General features: G+C 41.0%; 1 protein-coding gene across 7 annotated transcripts in view; it reads right to left on the reverse strand.

Moving 5' to 3' along the window:
• The window catches only part of LOC128701872 (gamma-aminobutyric acid receptor subunit beta), a 432,036-nt gene that overhangs the window by 121,262 nt on the left and 287,807 nt on the right, over positions 1-22,967 (reverse strand). For 3 of the 7 annotated variants that reach the window (XM_070099828.1, XM_070099827.1, XM_070099826.1), the window contains exons 4-5: positions 16,525-16,592; positions 8,121-8,228 (exon numbers count right to left, since the gene is read on the reverse strand). In XM_070099828.1, the coding sequence (XP_069955929.1) occupies positions 8,121-8,228; positions 16,525-16,592 (176 nt within the window). Of the gene's footprint in view, positions 1-8,120; positions 8,229-13,447; positions 13,516-16,524; positions 16,593-22,967 lie in introns of all 7 variants that reach the window. The other 4 variants (XM_053795828.2, XM_053795833.2, XM_053795831.2 and 1 more) reach the window with 2 other exon arrangements.

The following is a 22,967-nucleotide window of genomic DNA, read 5'->3' on the forward strand; positions in this document are numbered from 1 at the left end:
TCACGGGATGGTTACTACTGTACCCAGCCTCACGGGGATGGTTACTACTGTACCCAGCCTCACGGGGATGGTTACCATTATACCCAGCCTCACGGTATGGTTACTACTGTACCCAGCCTCACGGGGATGGTTACTACTGTACCCAGCCTCACGGGTATTAATCACAACTATACTCAACTTTTCTTCAACCCCTGGAACTAGTTACATCTGTAACCAGCGTCATCGGGCTGGTTACAGCTGTACTAAACGTTACGGGAATTATTTCAGCTGTATCCAGCCTCATGGAGATGGTTACAGCTGTACCCAGCATCACCAACATTTACAGCTTTACCTATCCTCACAGGAACAGTCATGGCTGTACCCAGCTTTAAAGGAGAATAGTTAAAGCTGTACCCTGGACTACGGGGATAGTTATAACTGTACCCACCACCGGGAGGATTGTTACAGCAGTACCCAGCCTCAGGAGGATTGTTACAACAGTACCTAGCCTCGGGAAGATTGTTACAACAGGACCCAGCCTCGGGAGGATTGCTACAGCTGTACCCAGCCTCGGGAGGATTGTTACAGCTGTACCCAGCCTCGGGAGGATTGTTACAGCTGTACCCAGCCTCGGGAGGAATGTTACAGCTGTACCCAGCCTCGGAAGGATTGTTACAGCTGTACCCAGCCTCGGGGGGAGTGTTACCGTTGTACACAGCCTCGGGGCGAGTGTTACAGCTGTACCCAGCCTCGGGGGGAGTGTTACCGTTGTACACAGCCTCGGGGCGAGTGTTACAGCTGTATCCAGCCTCGAGAGGAGTGTTACAGCTGTACCTAGCCTCGGGAGGAGTGTTACAGCAGTACTCAGCCTCGGGAGGAGTGTTACAGCAGTACCCAGCCTCGGAAGGAGTGTTACAGCTGTGACCAGCCTCGGAAGGAGTGTTACAGCTGTACCCAGCCTCGGGAGGAGTGTTACAGCTGTACCCAGCCTCGGGAGGAGTGTTACAGCTGTACCCAGCCTCGGGAGGAGTGTTACAGCAGTACCCAACCTCGGGAGGAGTGTTACAGCAGTACCCAGCCTCGGGAGGAGTGTTACAGCAGTACCCAGCCTCGGGAGGAGTGTTACAGCTGTACCCAGCCTCGGGAGGAGTGTTACAGCAGTACCCAGCCTCGGGAGGAGTGTTACAGCAGTACCCAGCCTCGGGAGGAGTGTTACAGCAGTACCCAGCCTCGGGAGGAGTGTTACAGCAGTACCCAGCCTCGGGAGGAGTGTTACAGCAGTACCCAGCCTCGGGAGGAGTGTTACAGCAGTACCCAGCCTCGGGAGGAGTGTTACAGCAGTACCCAGCCTCGGGAGGAGTGTTACAGCTGTACCTAGCCTCGGGAGGAGTGTTACAGCAGTACCCAGCCTCGGGAGGAGTGTTACAGCTGTACCCAGCCTCGGGAGGAGTGTTACAGCTGTACCCAGCCTCGGGAGGAGTGTTACAGCTGTACCCAGCCTCGGGAGGAGTGTTACAGCTGTACCCAGCCTCGGGAGGAGTGTTACAGCTGTACCCAGCCTCGAGAGCAGTGTTACAGCAGTACCCAGCCTCGGGAGGAGTGTTACAGCTGTACCCAGCCTCGGGAGGAGTGTTACAGCTGTACCCAGCCTCTGGAGGAGTGTTACAGCTGTACCCAGCCTCGGGAGGAGTGTTACAGCTGTACCCAACTTAACGGGCATAGTTATATCTAACTCGTCTATCTATCCTATGCTTCATACATTCATTACATACTTGAAACAAATGTAAATGATTTCTATGTCTTTTTCTTCGTTTTGTTATACATTTTAATGAAATTAGATGTCATTGAAGCTAATTTAGATACTTTAATATTTAACTTTGACACTAGATGCAAAAAGATAATGAGCTTTATCACTAAACTTCTAAGATGATAAATGCTTAAGTCTACCTTACTTTCTACGGGCAAGAATTCCACATCAGTCCAGCGTCTGTGACAAGAGGTGAACTGTTTACATTTGATTATCTCGGTTGATCACGTTGAAATGCAAGACGATGGTAACGAGGCACTGAGCTTGACGGATGTGGACGCCTGTCAGTTCCTTAAGACTACTGTCTGTACAATTACAGCAAGGGGGGAAACAGCTTAGAAACGGGTATCGCAGACATTATTACAATAACATTGGGGTATCTTGGGGAAGAGGGCATGTGGAAGTGTCAAGTTATCCAGCGAAGGGTCTTGACGGAGGAGAGGTTATGGGACTCTAACTCAGACTGGAGGATTCTACTTGGTCCTCAAGGATGGACTCAGTCCTAGAGGAGGAAATCTACTTTGAGGTGCAAGACGGTGGACATTAGGTGGCTTGGGTACGGTAGAAGAGCATGCATGAAAGGGGTAGTTAGTGTGGACAGTGCATATGCTGAGCTACGGGTAGGTGGCAGGGAGGGTGGCAGTAAAAGTAGCGGAAATGGTTCCAGGCAGGGGGGGATATCGTGGGTGGCAGGGTGCGTACATTATATAAGCTTCAGCATATTTGGCAACCGCAAGCGGGGAGAAATGCATCTGGTTTAGAAAGACATGTGGGCAAACAATAGGACATATTAGAAATGTTTCAGTCCTGGGGCCATTATCAGAAGTGATTAAGGCTCCAGAATTAAAAGATTTTCTAATCAACAAGTTCTAGTGTTTGCTCACGTGTTTTTCTAAACCAATTCGTCGGTATCTGTTACCAAGTTTATACCAGAAATGCATATAACACGCTTTACTTGCTAAGCAACAATGGTTCTTCGCAACAGGGTAATTAGGGTGCAGGCTAATGGTTGAGGTGGGTGCTGACCATGCACTGCAGACACAAGCGGTCTGATCGGTCAACTGCTTGTGTGTGAGGAGGTGTTAGTTCCAACATCTTGATTTGGGAGACAGACCTTCAAGAAGACTTTTCTTAATTTTTTTTTATTTTTTGGAAAATGAAGTATATTAAGACTGATGAAAAATATTACAGTTATAAGGAAGGTGACGTCTAGATGCCATATCGTAATATCTGATAGTCAATAAATTCTAAGTTTGGGTCCTTCTAGTCATACATCTACTTAGCTAATACATGCGAGGGAAAGATTAAAGACAGTCGAAGAAAGTAACTCAAAAAATCGTCAAGAAAATTTCAAAATCAAACCCATGAAATATATGTACAGTGAAGATTTTTTCTAGAAAATCAAGTGAGAAACCCTTGATGAGAAGTGTAGTGAGAGAGATTTATGAAATCTGCCTCTCTGTGGTAGTGATGAGTGCGGTGGTGAGTGCGGGGGGTGGTGAATGTGGGGGTGGTGGTGATGAGTGTGGTGGTGATGAGTGTGGTGGTGATGAGTGTGGTGATGGTGAGTGGTGGTAGTGAGTGTGAGGGTGGAGGTGATGAGTGTGGTGGTAATGACTGTGGTGGTTGTGATGGTGGTGGTGGTGGTGGTGGTGTGTGTGTGTGTGTGTGTGTGTGTGTGTGTGTGTGTGTGTGTGTGTGTGTGTGTGTGTGTGTGTGTGTGCTGTGCAAGGGGTAATGGATGGGAGTGTAGTGGTGGTAGGTGATTGTAGTGGTGAGTGAGTATGGTGGTGATGTGAATGGTTGTCGTTTTGAGTGAAGTTTTGGGTGTGAGGTGGGTGTTTATGGAAGTGATGGTGGTGAGTGTGGTGGTGTGTGTGTGTGGTGGTGAGTGTGGTGGTGTGTGTGGTGGTAGTGATCATGGAGGTAGATGCATTAGTGTAGTGGCAGTGTAAACGTGGCAAGTGAAGAGGTTAGTATACGTGTGGTAAGTATGATGGTGTAGTGCTAAGTGACTGTGGTGGATGAGTGTAGTAGTGATGGATGCAGTACTGGCGTTGGGCAATGGCTGTATGCTTAATGGTCATGTAAATGATATGTAATGGCTGACGTCTACCAGTGTAAACATCACAAGAATAACACGTCATGGGCTCAGGTCACAATCTCCATCAGGCAGTAAAGATGACCAGCTGGGCCTACTTCAGGTCGTTCGTCCACGGAGACCATCTACCCATTGACCAACACTTCCCATACTTGTCCATCTTCTGTTCTCAAAGGAAGATGATGTGTTATTTTTTAGCATAGAAAAGACAATATTTTTTTATATATTTTTCCTTCAGACATTTTGTATTGGAAGCCAATTTAAATTTACGTGTTAATACACTTTGACTATTTAAGAGTTAAGAAAAAGAGGAGACGACTTTACACCTTTTTGTGTATGATTATTTACGCAAGGTTTGATACAGTTTTTGTTTACATTTTTTAATGTAAAATCGCCTCTAATAAAGAATAACATAGCATTATTTAAACATCATGTAGAATTGTATCTAAATCTATACGTAATGAATTAAATGCTCTTGATGATAAATTAGCTATTAAACTGTATCTACCATTCTAGGAACTATTTATTATGAGTGCATGAATGATTTTTATTTTTAAGAGAGATTTACATATGCAGGTTTTTGCCTTCTGTGAGAATGTGTACTTTATACAGTGTCACACTTGGCCTGGCCAGAGGTGTACTTTGTGAGTTGGATAATAGAAGCAGCAGATAGTCTATTTCACCGCTTACTTGAACACCTTTTGTCAGCATCACCTTGAAAAAGGAACAGCTCTGCTCTCAGCATCCTGATGACGACCCTGCTGTCCATTCAAGGTACAGCAGTTAGGGTCGTCGTAATGGTTATCTCCAAGTAGGAAGAACCAAACTATCACTAAGCAAGTTGTTCAGAAGTCGCCATTAAAACAAGAGAAAAAGTTGCTGAATTAACCATGACTAAGCAAGTTGACCCGCAAAGACGATAAATAAAGTAAAACTGAATTAACTATTGTAAAGAAAAGGGTAACCACTGAACTATTACAAAGAGAGGTAGAGCTTAAATGGCAAATTCATAGACCAATACAGATCATGACCAAAATGGCCGTCTTTGAATAAACATTACCGTAAATAACTGTTTCTGAACGAATATGACCATAATGGTCACATAGATATGTCAAGGAATACGTCAAGGCATACAAAAAGTTCATATCAATACGAAAACATCCAAATTATCGAGGTTATTGGTAGAAGAGGAAAAAGTTCTATAGACTCTTTAATGCCAACCTATTATAATCGAAAAATGGATTCAACTGGTGATCCTCAGGTCTGATTAATGCAAATTTTGTTTCATCCCAAACTAATCAGTGGTCGGTTAAGACAAAGAAAACAGTTAAGAATTGATCTGTATGAGGAAGGATCGACGAGGTTGAAACACACCAACTTATAAGAGGAGAGGATCTTTAGCAGGTAAGGATGGAGGATTACCAGCGGTGCCTGGCGGCTGCTCTAGGTATTCAGAGTTGTATGTTTAGCATCGTGTACGTATTCATTATATTTGCGGCAACTCGTAATGAGCGGTTCTACTCTAACACATGTATCGAGTGTTGAAAATTTCGAGTCAGACTTATTATGTGGCATTGTAGCTGCCTCAATTCAACGAGTATCTAATCCTGACCGCAGCATCTGTGACGGAAGTTGGGAGGAAGCGAAGGGTTTCCAAGTGATGGAGATCCCTTGTGGCTGTCGGGGTGGCGATGGTCGTAAGCGGCTTCTCACGAGTCAAGAGGTCGAAACCTTCAGGAGAAATGTATGACGCCGTAACCTGAATCTTAGAAGGATCGAAGTATTTGCATAGCTAGATAACTTCCACATTTGTTCGGGACATGTGATGACATCACAGTCCAGGTAATTATAGGGTCAGAGGATTTGGATTACTGTGTTTTTCCTCCGGGAGGGAACCGAACACCTTGCTCCTCATATGGGGACCGACAGTCGTCTTGTTAAAACTCTCTGTCCTTCTCCTCTTACACTCAAAGTATTGAAGACCTGAGTCGCTTGAGGCAGGCTGGGCTGGAGTCACATACAACAGACTTGGCGTGAGTCGCATGCGACAAGATGCAAAACGTTTGAAAAAGGCAACAGAAACTTCGAATCTACAAGCGCCCAATTTCAAGAACATCCCACAAACAATTTTAGAGACTGCATTCTTCCAATAAAAAAAAATAAAATAAATTATTCAAATGTTTTGGTAACTGTGTGACGATTTATTTGGATAAGCCAGAGCTGGTGTCTGGTCGGCCGTAGAGGAACACTCGATAACAAAAATAAAACAAAAAACTCAATAAATAAAACTAAAATACTTGAGGGAAATGTAAGAATAATATATATCCAGAACAATGAAAAAAAAAAAAGAAAACCCCAGATGTTAGGAGAAAAAACAACCTGCAGTTTGGAAGCGGAAAACGTTGGGAAAATGATCGAAAAATCTCAGGGAGTCACAGGTAGAGAAAGTTAGGCATGTGGGAATAGTGGCGAGAAGGCTAGAACCTCGCCAGCTGGAACAGAAATTTGACGAAATGTAGGATGGCAGGTTTTCCTGACAAGTATGGTAAAAAGGCTCTTGGTTCAGAGCAAATCTCTATTAAAGATGACGCTTCACTCTGTGTAGAGCTTGATCACATAACTTGATAAAGCTCTACTCAGAGCTAAAAGTCCAAAATAAAAGGGTGCTCCTCCCCAAGTTTCTTTCTACCGTAGAAATTTGACGAGTTAATCATTTTTAAGTGTATTGTGTCAATGTTAAACAAGGATGTGTCGTGGGCACAGGGATAGCGGTTAGGTGGTTGATTGGCTTTACAACCTATCTACTACACGAGGGTCATTGATGCTACATGTCACCTGCTTACTACCAGTCAAGAATACTTTAATCCCGAGTATGTGCCTGTGGGGATTAGAGTAGACTCTAAGCGTACATATATACTGAGGTATGCACTCCTCAATGTGTGGGCACTGTTGCTTTCAGCGAACACACATCAAGAGAGTTGTACTCATCGGAATATATGCAAAGTGTCGGGCGTTGAAGGAAGGGCTTGCTTTCTGTCCTCTTGAATGAATTTGTTGAAGGTTTCTACTATAGCAGCGTATAGGTGGATAAGTAATTAAAAACAAACAGGGAAAAAAGAGCTGTTTATTGTTCTTTTGTTTACACTAATGCATTTTACGAACCCTTGAGACCGATGCTATCAGATGCTATAAAGGTTGTATGCGTGAGGCCACTGAACGCATACCTGTTCTAAAAAACCCATTCGATTGGATTATTTAAAAGGTATGTTTGTTAATATTCTTAATAAAAGCTCCCTTGGGTGAGGAATGTCAAAATTAGTGGTAGGTGGTGGTATTGGTGGTGGTATTGGTGGTGGTATTGGTGGTGGTATTGGTGGTGGTGGTAGTAGTAGATTGTGGAATTGGTTGGTGGTAATTAGAGAAGGCAGGGTGAGAGGATCGAGGTGGTAGCTGGTAATGATAACCTGAGGTAATGAAGCATTTAAACCTGCAGATGGGTGACAAAAGAGAAGAAGAAGAAGAAGAAGAAAAAGAAGAAAAAGAAGATGAAGAAGAAATAAAACTTCATTTGATATATTAACCTCTTTGGGTTTATAAACCAGAACCCTTGAAAGCCAGTTATAGTGGCTTTCGTCCACTGGGGGTCTTGTAGTTTTCCATAGTAGGTGACTGACAACAGTTTAGTAATACCTCCGTAACTATGTACTACCGGGTGAAGAGGGACAGCTGGTGTTAGGAAACTTGCCCGTACATTTCACCCTTTCCCGAGATTGAGCTCGGGCAATTCTGTTGTGAGCCGACCGCGCTTCTACTGAGCTATATGTGAAGAATAATTTGATTTAGTAGATGAAGATAGTAATCGTTAGAGAGGTGGTGGACGGTGGTAGAAGGATAAAGTAGAATAAGAAGAGGGAATGAGAAGGGTTTATTACAGCAGATGATGGTAACAATGGTAGTGATAGCAGATGATAGTGATGGCTAAGCAGCTGATAATGGTGGTAGTGGTGAGAGGTAGTAGTTGATGCTAACTGGAAGATACTCTGGTAGTTGCATGTTATAGTAGTTGTAGTAGCAATAATTGTGGTAGACTCGGTAGAAACAGGAGATGGATGAGGAGGGGGAGAGGATAAGGAGAGGAGGGAGATATAGAATGACAATTAGTAATGGTACTGTGGTAGTAGTATTAGTGATAGTGGTGGTAGTGGTGGTGGTGGTGGTGGTAACCTCTCGCACCTGACTTGGTCCATCGGATTCAGGACCATCGCCAGAATTAGATCCTCCGGATGGCGACATTGCTGCTGCCCTGCCTGAGTTGGTAGCGGCTGTGAACGATCCCTTACCCTGGAAAAGGCACAACAACACGGCCAAACATATTTCTGGGTTCTGTCTTGGGCTCTCTCTCTCTTTCTCTCTCTCTCTCTCTCTCTCTCTCTCTATTTCTCTCTCTCTATATATATGTATATATATATATATATATATATATATATATATATATATATATATATATATATATCACGGAGCATTCCTCTTTTTTCCCTTTTGGTTTAAGAGAAGAATAAATGAAAAAAAAAAGAAGAAAAAGATATTTGCTCATCGAAATATTTGATTTACGTATATTTACGTATAATTTTAACAAATGTTCAGCTTAAAGGTGTTGCCAAGCTTTAGCCAAAGTTCTACTTGTATTTTGCAATACTGAAATTGCTTGACACCTCTTATCAATAAGCTACAACAAAATCTTCAAAGCAAAGATAATCAGTGGACTGAGAACCTTCAAAGAGCGGTTAGTGGCTCTCACCAAACAGGCAGAAATTTTATTTCTATACTAAGGTTTACAAAACCTTGGAGTACAAGCTTGGCAACAGCGGAGGTTCAGCATGAGGTTGGACCTGGCTTGTACCGGACTTGGGTCCCATGTCTAGTACCGTACCCTGTTCAGCCCTAAGCCCACCTTGGCGACCACGGTCATTCATTCGACTGGAAAAACGGGCAGCATAATAAATTTTTTTAATATGGGACATGATTCGTTCGCTGGCATGTAGTGTCTGTCATTCCGTGCAAGAAGAAAAAAACTAATAATGCTGAATAAAGCATGCAACGCAGTATCCACTCAAAGTTAGACTAGCACTTGAAGGGTCTTGAACACGAAGACAATAACAGAGTTATGAACAAGACAGTTTTTTTTACTTTCTCTTAGTGAACATTATTTATGCACAGAAACAAATTAATTAACTATGCAACATATATGAATGTTATTTAATTACACTCAGGTGCAGTTCATTTAATATTGAAGAATATAATGTACATACAGAAAAATAATCACACTGAGAAGAGAATGCCGCCCTAGGTCCCGTTTAGGTTGTTGGTTGGCTAAAAAAATATAAAACAAAAAAGAACCGCTAAGTTTCTAAAAAACCAGGAAGGTATGGGCAGGTGGTAGAGCCTTAAACCTTTAGTGCCCGCAGGTGTGCCAATACCATGTAAGGTAGGTATGTGTGAGCGCGAGAAAAATTATGTCAACAGCGTGGAAGATCAAGATCGGTACTAGGGTTGTGCTGGGGAAGCAGCAACCCCGGTCAGTAGTAGTAGTAGTAGTAGTAGTAGTAGTAGTAGTAGTAGTAGTAGTAGTAGTAGTATTAGTAGTAGTAGTAGTATTAGTAGTAGTAGTATAGTAGTAGTGGTAGTAGTAGTAGTAGGAGTAGTGGTAGTAGTAGTGGTAGTGGTAGTGGTAGTAGCAGAGCAGCAGCAGCAGCAGCAGTAGTCTCATCAGCAGCAACAGCATCATCATCATCAGCAATAGTGGAGTTAATTGTACAGTGGCCACCCAGATTACTTTCAGAGTTGGGCCAAGCAGTAGAGGAAGAAAGACAGGATAGTAAAAGAAAGGGGTGACCGTCGGCAGTCTACCGTACATAGACATTTTCAGCACAGACGACAATGCTATTTAGGGAGCTTCGGGAAGAGATCCGTTTTGTCTTTAATTTTCATTTAGTTTATTAAGGACAAATTTAATGTCTGTTTATTTAGACGCAGAAAATAAGATTATGAAAACCCAGTGACAAATTACAGTAGATGAACAAGTGTAACATTGAGCAAAGACTCATACAACGGGTCATTCTTGTAATTAAATCAGCCTGAAGAATGTCTATGCTGTATTTCTTCATGAGAGTCGCAAAATGTGAGTCTACTGGTATAAGCTAATGAAGTCCTCGTGATTTATTTTTTTTTTTTTTTTTGAAAAAGAGTGATCTTGCTAAAAATAAGAAAAAGGTGACAAAACTAGCCGAGTGTACCTAGGACTCAACTGGAAAAGTCAACATGTGCAATATATATATATATATATATATATATATATATATATATATATATATATATATATATATATATATATATATATATATTATTTTTGCAACAGAAACTTACAGTGCTGAAATAGCTGCCTACATAGGCCCACACGGTCAGCGTGAACACACACACAGCAGAGTGCCAACACACAACACAGTGCCAACCACTCACAGATTTAAACACTAACGACGCATATGGGACTATGCAGCAGCACATGCACTTACAACTTTATTTACTAATAAAAAAAAGAGGAATAAATGAAGATATAGAGCAAAATTAAGCAATAATATTCACTTTTCTTCAGTTCGAGCCGCAATGGTGGTAACAAAAAAGGAACAAAAAAAATATATGGAAACGAAAAACGCGCATTGAAAGCTTTAATTATACATGCAGTCGCTGTACTGAGCAAGCTTTTCTATGGTATGAGCAAGATTTTCTATGGCTCGAGCAAGCTTCACTATATTTTGAGCAAGCTTCACTATACTTCTCGGACTACCTTCCCTAATTCCCCCACCCCAACACCCTCTACGTGAACACTGACAGTTTCTTAACCCAGAAATATTTGCATGTTGTCTATGCCTTTGCTTCCTCACTGAGGTAAACAAAAAACCCAAAGAAATCATAAAAAACAATAACAATAAAATTAACACTAATAAAATTAACATTAATAAAAATTAACAGATATAAGAGGAAAACAATTAATTAAAATAAAAAGATTAATAAAAATAATAATAATAATAATAATAATAATAATAATAATAATAATAATAATAAATATAAGACAATTAATGGTAAAGACCTCTACATCACCAATACCTCTTGGCTTCCAAATACATAATGCCTTACCTTAGCTTAGTATACTTAACTGGTGTGTGCTTTGAGGAGCGAGTAAAAAGCGAGAGGACCCAATCATTACACAGATGTATGATCATATATATATATATATCTATATATATATATATTTATAAATATATATATAAAAATAACTAAGTGATATCTACTTTGAATTCAGAAGAGGAGAGTGTGGGAAGAGAGTGTTTTTAAGTCTCGGTCCTCGGAAAGACAGCGTACAGAAGGCATTTTTCTCAGTTGACATGACCCTAAGAAAGATGAGAAGATTTAGAGATAGACCGTGGAAGCAGTTGGGTTTGCATAATGGTTGTGTGTGTGTGTGTGTGTGTGTGTGTGTGTGTGTGTGTGTGTGTGTGTGTGTGTGTGTGTGTGTATGTGTGTGTGTGTGTATGTGTGTGTGTGTGTGTGTGTGTGTGAGTGCTCCCTTGAACGCGAGCTTTAAGGTGTCCTTGTAACACTGGAGAACGTACGGGTGTGCATAGAACATGGTACGTATATCTGTACAAAATGATTGGGATGTACACAAAAGAATTTAGTGTACGAGTCTGTTCAACATGGTTTGGGTGTATGTAGATTTTCATGGTGCGAGTGCCTGTATAACTCTGCATGTACACAAAAGACCATGGTGTGCATGTTTGTACAAGGCTCAGGTCTACACGAAAGAACGTTTTTTGCGTGTCTGTACAACATGGAAGAGTGTACACAAAATGGTGTGAGTTGTACAAGTTTAAATGTACATAGCGTGAGGTGTAGACATTTGGATGTACACAGACTTACATGACATTACTTGTTGACGTTCCAGCGCACACAGACTTTCATGGTGTGACGTGTTGATGTTTATCGTGTACAGAGAGAAGCACTGTGTATGTATCAATAGGATAAATATACTTTTTTACAGACACGTACGAATGTGACAATCAGGAAGGTGTTGGCACACACTAGTGTGTATCTTCAGTGTTCCTATATGCACGGTGTAAGACAGAGAGCGATGTGCCTCCTGATATTCCTGTTGGGGTATCGCTGTTCCGACAAGCGATGGACAAAGAATGCACAGAAAAAGAACTTCTTTTAATATTTCGATTTTTCACCATTACTAAGTTCTACCACGTTTTGATGAAGACTTTTTTTGGTGAAATTTCGTAAATATAAAAGCTTTCTTTTAGATATACGTGTCTTTTTAAGTTCCTAATATTCCTGTATGTCCAGGAACGTAGTGTATTGTCGTGTATAGGCATGGAGCAGGAAAGAGTACATGTCAAGGACGCCACTTCAAGGACTGAAGGTGTTCAACGCAAAATAAACTTGAATGTGCAGTTACTGTGGTCCCAGAAGGGAGGTGTGGGTAGTTAAACAGGTGTGTGTGTGTGTGTGTGTGTGTGTGTGTGTGTGTGTGTGTGTGTGTGTGTGTGTGTTGAGCCACGGTGTCGTATTTCTGTTGAGGCTAAACCTACCTGAGCAAGTGGATTGGACGAGTGTGGGGAAGTGTTTGGCGTGGGTGTAAGTGGTGGTGGTAGTGGTGGTGAGGGTACTGGTGGTGGTAGTGACGACGAGGGTACTGGTGGTGGTGGTGACGACGAGGGTACTGGTGGAGGTAGTGACGACGAGGGTACTGGTGGTGGTGGTGACGACGAGGGGAACTTGAGATAGTGGCGGCTGGTAGGTGGAGGGGCGGGTAGAATAATAAGTGATTACAGTTGTGGTGGTGGTTACATTGATGGTGGTGGTGGTTACAGTAGTGGTGGTGGTGGTGGTGGTGGTGGTGGTGGTTACAGTGGTGGTGGTTACAGTGGTGGTGGTTACAGTGGTGGTGGTTACAGTGGTGGTGGCAGTGGGTGGCCAGGAAGGGACGGGTTGCAGTTGACTTGCACTTGATCAAAGCACAAAAAATGATGCTAGGAGTAGCAACCTTGGCTCATGTTCATCCTTTGGTGGACCAGCATGTATTTCAGAGGAGCAGGAACACCTCCTCCTCCTGAGGCCTTCACGCTACCACATTTCTGATATCTTAATGATACATTAGAGCAATACATAACACACAGAGAAATAACATTATTTTGATAAAAAAAAAATCCCAAGTTGGAGGTGTATACAGGGCAACTTTATGAATTAACACATGATTCTAGAGATTTGTACACCGGCGGCATGTATCCCCTGGTCCTGGTCTTGTGCACAGTCATGCGGTTTGAAGGACCTGGTTCCACCAGCTTACAAGTTTTAGGGCAAAGATAACATGAAGACTACATGTGGGGATCAGTCCTCGGGATGCTGAGCCAGTGTGCATGTGAGGGGGGGTCAATTACAAGACGGACACTGCATGGTCGCCACATAGTATATTATGGTAATATGGTGGTAAGGCTTAGTACCATGAGCACTTCAGAAACTGAGCTGATACTCAGAATGTGCATCGTAACTCCGACAATCACTGGAGAACCTGTAAAGAAACAACCCATACAAACAACGCTAGAGTTACTAAGGTAAATGCTGTACAAAGAAAAAAAAGATGGTACCCGACGGAGGAGCACCTGGCAGGTGTGTGTGGCTGGCGACTGCAGGACTCGACCGGGTCTCGGACTTCTGCTTCACCTTCTACAACAAGCTTCCTCTGCCGTGGCTTGCTTGCTGGATCACATGCCCCTCCCCCACCCTTGCAATCTCTCTCTTAAGTGATTTAAAGAACTCTTCAAGCCCCGGTCTGAGGCTCCTGTGCACAACCACCCAAACACAACATTAAGGGGCCTCCAGAAGAGCACCATAATAGGTACAGAGAGGTTCACTTTACTGTTAAGTAGCACATTGCAGGCACGCAGCCTCGGTAGCTGGCCACAGGGGAAGAAACAGAAAATAAAAATAAAAATTATCTGAACCCTTAAATGATGTACAAAGGAGGTAATAATGAAAAAAAGGAGGAATTACGTATCAGTTGAAGTAACAATGATTTTTGGAAACTGGAATGCAATAAGATATCAACAGAGCAACAAATGACATATTTGAGAGGAAAGGAGGAAGGGACTATATCACAGAGGGGTCCAGACAGGCAAAGATATCACGCAAACAAGCAAAGAAAACATATGTTCTAGAGATAATTCGATGCCGAATTAAAAATAATAATAATAATAATAATAATAATAATAATAATAATAATAATAATAAAAAACAGCAGTGGGATTATGAGTTGCAAAAGATACAAAAATTTGACTATGTACATTGTCAGGGTTCTGACCTGTCTCCCTTACCTGCACGCCTACACTGATGGAGATGCATAAAATATTTCGCTAAAAACTGCCAGAAGCAATGTGCAACAAAAGAAGGGTAAACAAAGTTAAGAACAGCAGGAGTAAAGATGGAAAAACGGGAAAGGAAAGAGTGAAAGTCAGAGTAAATACGGGTGATAGGCAATGAAAAGCGAAGACTTATGTATAGAGGTATGACAACTCCAGGACATGAGAAGCAAATGTGAAAAGACATGGTTAAGGTAAGCCAGAAAAAAACGTAGAAATGGGATATCCAGATCTGGGGTGAGCTATGGCATGCTGGACATAGAGGTGGTCTGTGATACAACGATAAGAGGATCAAGACATGTTGAACAAGGAGGTGGAAGTGGTAATACAGGAAGTGTTAAGACACAGGTCTGCGGTACAGTATGGATTAAGGAATAAAGTCAAGTTGATCAAGAAGTTGGTCAGTATTACAGTGAGGATCAAGGGATGAAGGCATGTTGAATATGGATTTGTGTGTAATACAGTGTGAATTCTGCATTAAAGCTAAGGTGACTGTAATGAGGAAGTGGACTGGGAAATGCGTAATTTGGGAGGCGGAGTAAGAGATGAGACAGCAAGGAGAGAGTAAGAAGAACTATGTGAGTAGAAGCATTACGAAGGAGGAACTGGAAGAGTAGGTACAAGAGAAGACTATGCATATTTAGGATTATATATGAACTCATGGGAAGTAGAGAAAGCTGTGTATATCTAGCATTTAGGTGGCGTACAGAAATTTGTATATAAGTGGTGTACATGTGGCGTACAGGAGGTAGTCACAAGGTGGTAGTTTGAAGAACAGGATAGTTTAAAGGAGATGCTCAGGCGATGGTAGACTAAAAGGTTGACGGAAGCAAATGGTAGTCAACATTAGTTGTAGAGATGATAAAGGGCTTCAGGTATTAAAGTAGTACTAATTTAGAGCGTGTTACGGAAGGTGGGGTACAGAGGAAAGTGGTGGGTTAAGGAGAGGAAGACGGGGACCAGGGAAGAAAACACAAGAACAGACGTGGGTCTTAAGAAAGAGACGACAGCGGTAGAGGCCTGCGTGCTTGCAGTTCTTCTCATTTTATTTTGAGGGGGGGGAGAAGTATTTTCACGAGATAACATACTGAATCTTTTCTCTTTTTTGATCAATAGGTTTGTAGTACATGAAGCCAGCTGTTGGGAAATAATAAATTCAGATTAAGAATTCTATTAAATGTCAATATTAAAAAACTCTGCTCTAGGTAACAGCTACCACAACTAAAGGGATTCCTCTCTGTACTTTCTGTTCATTAGAAATAGCTGAAACATTCAGGAATTATATGAAATTTTGGAAAACTATCTGTAAATTGGCCATATATTTATCGCACGGTAAAAATTTGTGTAGACTATGAATACATATAATACATATTTGGACACATCTATGAATGGAACTATTTTGGTTTTTTTCAAGAACATTCTTCGAGAAATGATTTACTTGAGATGTTTCAGCATTACATGAACAAATTCATTAAGTCTGGATTCAATCAGTACAAAATTTGATTCATGCAACTGAATGATATCAGACGTCTTTGAATCCAGACTTCAGGACTGGAAGTCAGCGTCTAGCGTTTGTCAAGAAGTGTTCCCAACGACGCAACAGAAGACAAACGTTGAGACGCCCCTCTGGTCCCCGTCGGTCGGCCAGTGAGCAGAACTTAGCCGGACATTCCTTGGAAAGAGCCATCCAGGACAGAGAGGAGGCTGGGTCACCCTCTCGGTAACACACTGAGATCACCCTTTCGGAGGCTGACAAGTTTTTTTTATTTGTTTTCATTATGGTCTTTTGGTGTCCTGGGCAGAGTTGGAGTCGCTGTTGGCCTCGAAAGCCACCCAGGAACCCAGCAAGACGCTACAAATGCAGGCAAATCAAGCACGCAACAATACTTCCCATCCTCGACTCGGGTTACCTTGATATGCATGATAAACATTGCGTAAACATAAAAACAAGTGCCGGTAACCCAGGCCGAGGATGCTTGCTGAGGGAGCGTCCGTCAGAGATACCTTAGAGACGTTCCCTGCGCAAGGCGACCAAAAGGGGACATAAAACTTTTCGGCCATTGTTCCGCACCTCTCTTGCCAGCTGGACCGACCGACGCCTTAACTCTACTGCCTTACTAGTGGTACTTAGGAGCGCGACAACGAGGAGCACATGTATGTACCATTTGAACTTCAGAGAGCGAGCTAATACTGAGAATATGCATCGTAATACCGACGTCCACGTGCGATTCTGCAAAGACAGATAGCATCGGCCCGGCTTCAGCGACAACAAGCCAACACACGACATACATTTCATAATAGTTACAGTGGAACGTTCTTCTTTTTTCATTTAAAGCAAATGTAAGTGCAAAAAAAAAAAAAAAAAAAGAGAGAGAAATCCAGAGCTCCGTAGTAGATTTGAATGATCTGTGGAAGTCTAAAATGTAAACAGTCGACTTGGTTTGCAGAATCAGCCATGGAAAAAACATAAAATGAATTTATAATGCAGCGCTCCAGAGATTCTTTTACAAACTTTGTCGCCTTGCTGCATATATTGCCTTTAATGGGAAAATTCGTCTGCAACTTGCAACACAGAAGAAAAGAAGCAAGTTTCTGAAGAATTATTTGGACAATGTTTCGCTTTTGGCAGAATTTTACGACAGAACGAAACATTGTGCCAATAATAGCTTATTTTGCAACTTTTCCTCAATACTGTCAACGGAAGGCTATTTGTATCGAACTTAAAACAGCTTTGTGGACGCTCAAAGTTAATTTTCCTTTTTATTAATTTTAATTGCTATCTGTCCGGGAGGTGTCTTGATGCTGGTGAAGGATTCTTGAACAAAGGAATTGGAAATACCTTCCCTTTCTTCAGATCAAACCTGTCTGCCTCCCATTCCCCGGGTGCTGCATGTATCAATTACGAATTTAGCGTTTCCCCATTAATGAATAGTAATTATAGTAATCTCATTCTCTAATTAAGTTAATGAGATGTATTTTTTTTTGGGGGGGGGATTACGAGAGATATAAAATACACTTTATGGGCAATTAAATACTCTAAGCTGCAGGCGGTTCAGATCCTACTCTTGCACAAGTTCTGAGCTCCTGCAGGGCTTCTAACGCTTCCTTTTCAGCCGTATATACTATCGGGAGGTCCTAAAAGGTGATTTTTACTTCGGTAGGTGCCAGTGTGGGATCAATATATAGCTCATTTCTGGATATCTTACACACTAGCGATAACACATTCAATTCCCAGCACAACATTACTTGGCGAGCCTGGCCCATTGCCGGGCTCCTGGAGAAGAAAAACTTTCGAAACTCATCAAAGGTGTATTATTCAATCCCCGTGACCCTTAACATTATCAGCAGCCTAGCCCATAATTGACTGGGCTGAATGATCCATGCGGGATTAACTCCTCATGAAGCACAATCTACGATTAGTTGGTACCTCATTCACTCCCTTGGACCAGAAATATCCAATTTTTTAACTCTTTGGCTAGTAAAGGAACCACATTCATGAATCTCCAGAGGTTTTTCTGATATCTTCTGTTAAGATGTTACATAATCTGGGCCCACTGATGTTGATACAAAGCTCTCCTATTGTGACCACGGCATCCCTGCCATTCATTGGCTATATTTTACATATCCCATATGTGTCAGTCCGGAATGTTGTTACAGTAGTGTACATATTTGGGACTAGGCCTTCAAGTACCATGCAAGTATATTTTCATGTATGTCTCTCTTTCCTCCGCTTTAGTGATGGAAGCTCGATCCTCCGTCTGTGGAATAAATACTCAACTTTGTTAAGTACTACAGTCAGCCATATTGTAAGTAGGCACCGTAGTTGACCATTCAAGATCCCGCAACACTTTATTATTATTATTATTATTATTATTATTATTATTATTATTATTATTATTATTATTATAATAATTATTATTATTATTATTATATTTTCTTTTTATATGGAGAGCTAAAGCCGTATGGGTCATTCAGTGCAAGGACTAGAGGAGGCTCAATCCTCCATCCAAGTATCGCCAGGAACAATTATTAAGATTTATTACAATGACTGTCTTCTTGCGATACTGTAAACTCCTCATTCAACTCCCTTTGATTCTTACACACCACTGAGATGTGAATTAAGACTCGGGTGCAACGCATTTTTGTATGTGGCAACGTTTCACTCATCGTAGAGCTTTACCGAGTTAACGACCTCATAAAGCTCTACACAGAGCGAAACGTTGTCAAAAATATACACTTGCTATACACATCTCTCCTTTTCATTACTGTCTGCAGTATATCTCTGCATTTGTCATTACAATTACCAAATTTGAGACATAAGATTTTTGTGAATATTCCTGATTGTATGCAATACCAAATTGATGGTTAAGACCTGGGTATCTTTATGGTAGAATAAAGATACCCCAGTGTTGCGCTTATGCCCTTTTCCAACAGCTTGTACCACCTGACACGCGTCAAGCCTCATTCATGGCAGACGAGGGCCTCTTTGAGACACTAGGATAATAGCAAATTACGTTAACTTAATGGTGAATTTAGGGAGGACAAAGATGCCCCGAGGGAACCACTCCTCTTCTTTCATAATGGTTCCAAGGTTATATTAGAGGTCTTGACACTTTGGAATTAAAAAGTTGGTAAGAGATGTAAAAATCATTACTTTGAGGTCAGAAACTCTAATATCCAGATACTGATTGTTATTATTAATATTATTATTATTATTATTATTATTATTATTATTATTATTATTATTATTATTATTATTATTATTACTACTACTATTATTATTATTATTATGGGGAAGCGCTAAATGTAATGAATTATTCATATTGTCGTTTGTACTCTTGGTTTTACTGATGAAAATAATGTTCAATATTCTTGTAACTGACGGAGAGGTACGGGAGTGAGGTTGACAGCTGTTGATATAAAGTTAGACTATGCAAAACAAGCTTTTGCTGGGGATATTGTTTCTATGAGGGATGAACTTCCTCCAGTTGATGATAAAAGCTCAGCCCAGAAAGAAACGACGGACCAATAATGGTTTGTTATGTATGTTGTATCTTTATAAACAAGATCCTGAAATTATTCTCTATTTGATGTAGCTTATTGATCACTAGTAAAACGTAAGTTTCTCTTTTGAATTCTAGAGCTCCGAAGAGTATGACTAAGAATTATATTTAAATTGAAGTTCCGGCGTATTTCACGCATTTAGAAAATCTGAGACAAGAATAAAGGCCACTTTTTTTTTTTACTGTTAGTTTGTGTCACCAACGTAAACGACGTTTTATCGTGACGACGTTCCGCTCTGCGTAGCGCTTAAATCAACAGTATCAACGTCAGATCTCTGGATTTAGTTGGCTATAAGCAAGTTAGTAATTAAGTGAAGCGAGCGTCGTAAGCATAGCGCTGGGGCAGACTCTCTCAATTAAGTCGTAACTGTGTGTATACGTTGTTCAGGCTTCTGGATAAATTACCTCGGCAACTACAGATCTGTTAAGGCTCTCTGGATTTAGTAACAAGCAAGTTTAGAAGACTGACTCCTGGATCAAGGCTGCAATGCTAGGCGTTACAACTCATGCAGAAGGCGGGGCAGGAGGAAAGAGCGACCCTATTGCAGAAGGCAGATTTTTTTTAAGGGTCGTTTACCTGCTGGTTCATCAGGAGTTTGCACTCCTGAATGTATGGAGGTTTAAACCCTTTTAAGGACGTTCCACTGTATTAGGAGGGGAAAGTTGATAGGTTCTGAAGAGCGCTGTGGAGGCTGATGGTGGTGAGATGGATGTGATGATGGTGGTGGCGAGTATGGTGGTTACTTGGCTGTGGTGACGAGGATGATGATGGTGGTGGTGGTGGTGGTGGTGGTGGTGATGATGGTAGTGGAAAATGGAGATAGCAGTGATAATGGATGGTACTAGTGGTGATGAGCTGGTGATGCTGGTGATGCCATGGTATGTTGACGATTATGATTATGATGATAAAGACGCATTATGAAAGCAAATCATTATGATCATGTTAATAATAATCATGAGAATATAACAACTTTTACGATGTTCATGATAATGATAAGGATGACGATGATAATGAATATAAAGAGGATCAAAATAATGATAAAGGAGATAATGATGATGTAAAAGCAGAAAAGATAAAAGATATCACTAAGTGAATGAAATGCGATCCTGACAAAATAACTTTTGATATCGCCCCTTATTACACACACATAAACACACATAAACACACATAAACATACACAAGAGAAGACACGACACGATAATCTGACAATACTAAGCATAATTAACTAGCCTGGAAATAATATTAATTAGAATAATAATAGATCAAGTTATTTAGGGAAAAATTCTGTAAAACATATTGTGAATGTTACTAAAGTAATGTGATATAATATTACTTACTTGAATCTGCTAGAGACGTCATGACTTCAACACCAATCAGGTTGGCATCACTAAATTCGAGGTATCAGATTGGCTTGCCACTCAGAGGCTGCTTTAAGTAGCAGTATATTCATCAATATTGAATAATTTGCAACCCTGATAAGTTATTAATTGATACTGAACGAATGAATATCAAAATTGATTGTTGAATATTTCTGTCTAACATTGCACAGTATTTTGAAATATAAGACAACATTGTCTATTGTTAACTAGATGAATTCTACCCCAAATGTTGATGAAGTCTACTCCGAAAGTTTGAAATGATGAAAAAAATGATGAAAACACGATGGAAAAACTGTATGAATGATGAATGAATGTTGATTGAATGAAGCAAAAAGTGATTATGAACTCATGATGAATAAAAGTTGAAAAAATTAACTGATTTGTTGATGGTGAATAAGAGGGTCATCACGTGAAGAAATTATGAGCAAATGGTGAACAAATGGCGAACTGATAACGAGTAATGATAAATTGATGAACGAATTATGGAACGAAAGGTAAATGAACAAATGACTGTATGAGGATACCTGTTAGTGCTGAACAATTTACGTGTCTTTATTTACTTTTAAAATCTGTAACCCTGTTCAGTGTAATAATTGTTTTTATTCACCTCTATTCCTCTTCATCTCTAATCACCAAGAACTATTTATTTTAATATATATATATATATATATATATATATATATATATATATATATATATATATATATATATATATATATATACACAAACACTGATCTCTGGCTGAAGGAGACTCGAACCTACGAACCTTAGGACAAGGTACGCAGTGCTTTACCAATCTACCCACACTGGACCAATACCTTGGCGTGTAGCATGCGCTACACGTTTGATCCAAGGCAGCCAGCTTTCAGGGAGAAGGCTTACAGGCTGATGCATGCAGGGGATGAGATGAAAAGCTGTAAGCCTTCTCCCTGAAAGCTGGCTGCCTTGGATCAAACGTGTAGCGCATGCTACACGCCAAGGTATTGGTCCAGTGTGGGTAGATTGGTAAAGCACTGCGTACCTTGTCCTAAGGTTCGTAGGTTCGAGTCTCCTTCAGCCAGAGATCAGTGTTTGTGTATATTTCGCATGCTCTCGCGAATTCCTTGTATATATATATATATATATATATATATATATATATATATATATATATATATATATATATATATATATATATATATATATATATATTTGCAGACATTTGAGACTTGAGCCTACGAGCTCTGAGACAAAGTGCTAGACACACCAAGCCAGACTAGGCAATAATCTGACTCCCAGTGAACTAGGCTTTGGCTCCAGGGATGGTGGCACCAAGCTAGTGATTTTTTTTTCATTTCCTTCCTTGCATGCACTGACACAAGAGATGGTAGAATCTATGTAATTCGGAGAATAAACGAAATATCTACAAATATTTGTCTCGGCTGTTTACTGTGGTTTGGTTTGGTGTGGAGAATGTATTGGCTCTTCGATATCGCTTATTCGCATGTGTTGATGAAAGTCGACGAAGTCCGCCATTTCTTGGTGTGGCATGCAAAGAGTACGTAACCTTTATTCGGCGCACGTACACACCCTCATTTACAGGCTATCTCCCCCAACCAGCGAACCAGGTTGCTAAGAGTTGATGATGGGGCCCCGTCGTTCAACTAGTGACCAGGTTCTAGCCAATAAGAAGATGGTTTTGGCAATCGCAGAGGTTATGTGGGTACCGCTCTCCTGTCTGCCCTTGTCATTCCCATTCTAGAGCTGGTTGAAGCACGGTCTGCTATCTTGTGGCTTCTATTTCTGCTTTGCTTACCGTGGAGTGCACTATACTTATCACTGTACATAGTGTACATATTGCTGTTATAAATTGGTGATGGATAATATAAGTCTAAACTTTTTCTACTGTGTTTATTTGTTCCCATTACACCCGGGGTAACAGGCCATTTGGAATCCTGGGTTGTAATACTTGGTTTCTCGAAGAAAAACTGGACAAGCAGGATCGATGAGATCTTTCAGCGTGAAGACTGCGAGGAAGGAGGTCATGCTTGAACTGCGTGAACAGTGAATGGTATTGAAAGATCAAAGGAAGGTGGCTGCGTCTATAGCTTCCGTACTGGCTTATCCGTCTTCAGTCAGAGTCTGAAAGTAGGGAGGTGCTGCAGAATGAGCTTGAAGAGACT

This window comes from Cherax quadricarinatus, chromosome 69 (assembly GCF_038502225.1).
Source record: "Cherax quadricarinatus isolate ZL_2023a chromosome 69, ASM3850222v1, whole genome shotgun sequence".
NCBI lineage: Eukaryota > Metazoa > Arthropoda > Malacostraca > Decapoda > Parastacidae > Cherax > Cherax quadricarinatus.